At 46.9% G+C, this 975-nt stretch overlaps 1 protein-coding gene across 1 annotated transcript in view; it reads right to left on the minus strand.

Moving 5' to 3' along the window:
- LOC119585280 (basic proline-rich protein-like) overlaps positions 1 to 975 on the minus strand; it is a gene marked incomplete in the record, with an annotated part of 9575 nt that overhangs the window by 4110 nt on the left and 4490 nt on the right. Inside the window, 1 exon segment of the mRNA XM_037933954.1 lies at positions 114 to 374. Within this exon segment, the coding sequence (XP_037789882.1) occupies positions 114 to 374 (261 nt within the window).

Here is a 975-nt window from a genome sequence, read left to right on the forward strand (position 1 = left end):
GTTCACTATAATTAAGTTCACTATCATTACAAAAAGGCACCTTAGACTAAAATGTCCCTGTCAAAGTCACATTATTACTTAAACCTGTTTATCTGAAGAGCGATTTTACTGACCTGCTGAGCCTGTGGAGGGTACGGCTGGGAGTAGGGGCCCTGGGCATGGGGCGGCTGGCCATATGGCATCCTGAACGCAGCCCCCCCAGGCCCTGGTGGTCCTGCGGTCATCCCAGGGGGACCAGGAGGCCTGTAAGGTGCTGGCTGTTGTCCAGGATATGGCCCTGGTGGTGGATGTGGCCCTGGTGGACCCTGCCCAGGCGGGGGCCCACCTTGAGGGCCATCTCCCCCCTGACCCTGCTGACCTGGAACCTGTGGAGGCTAACAGACAATGGTCAGCATTAATAAAAAATATTAAATAAAAATGAGCTCCATACCTTCAAAAACAAAATATAGAAGCATAATCATAATGAAAAATGTTTACCAACTGAAGACAAAGGCACATCAATAGTGTATACTTTTAAATAGCAATTTCAAGCCAAGTCATTCTTTATCTTGTGGGTGTGAGTGCGAGTGAGTATGTATGTGGTACTACCCACTGGTACTCCTCCTGTCTAATCCCCCAGGCCACAGACAGTTATCCCTTCCTATCCTTACTTATATATTTGCTATCCCACTGGGCCCAGCCTGAGTATCAGAGTGGCTACTCCCACCCAATCCTCCCCCTATACCCCCTCCAGGCCATGAAGTCAAGCAAGAGAGTCTGTGCCATTCTTTTAAATTTTGAGACTCATTACCGTAACAGTTCAGCCATTTTCCACATAAAGGTGATTATAAAACTCCTTCATCACTGTGATGAAAGTAGTTGGAAAGCAGGCTTGCCATATTGGTTCCGTAATACATTCTCTCTAATTGGTACAATCTGCTTCAGCCTAGTGAGTAATCTGTTTGACTTGCTGGATCCTTTAACTCACTGGTTCTG

This window comes from Penaeus monodon, chromosome 19 (genome assembly GCF_015228065.2).
Source record: "Penaeus monodon isolate SGIC_2016 chromosome 19, NSTDA_Pmon_1, whole genome shotgun sequence".
NCBI lineage: Eukaryota > Metazoa > Arthropoda > Malacostraca > Decapoda > Penaeidae > Penaeus > Penaeus monodon.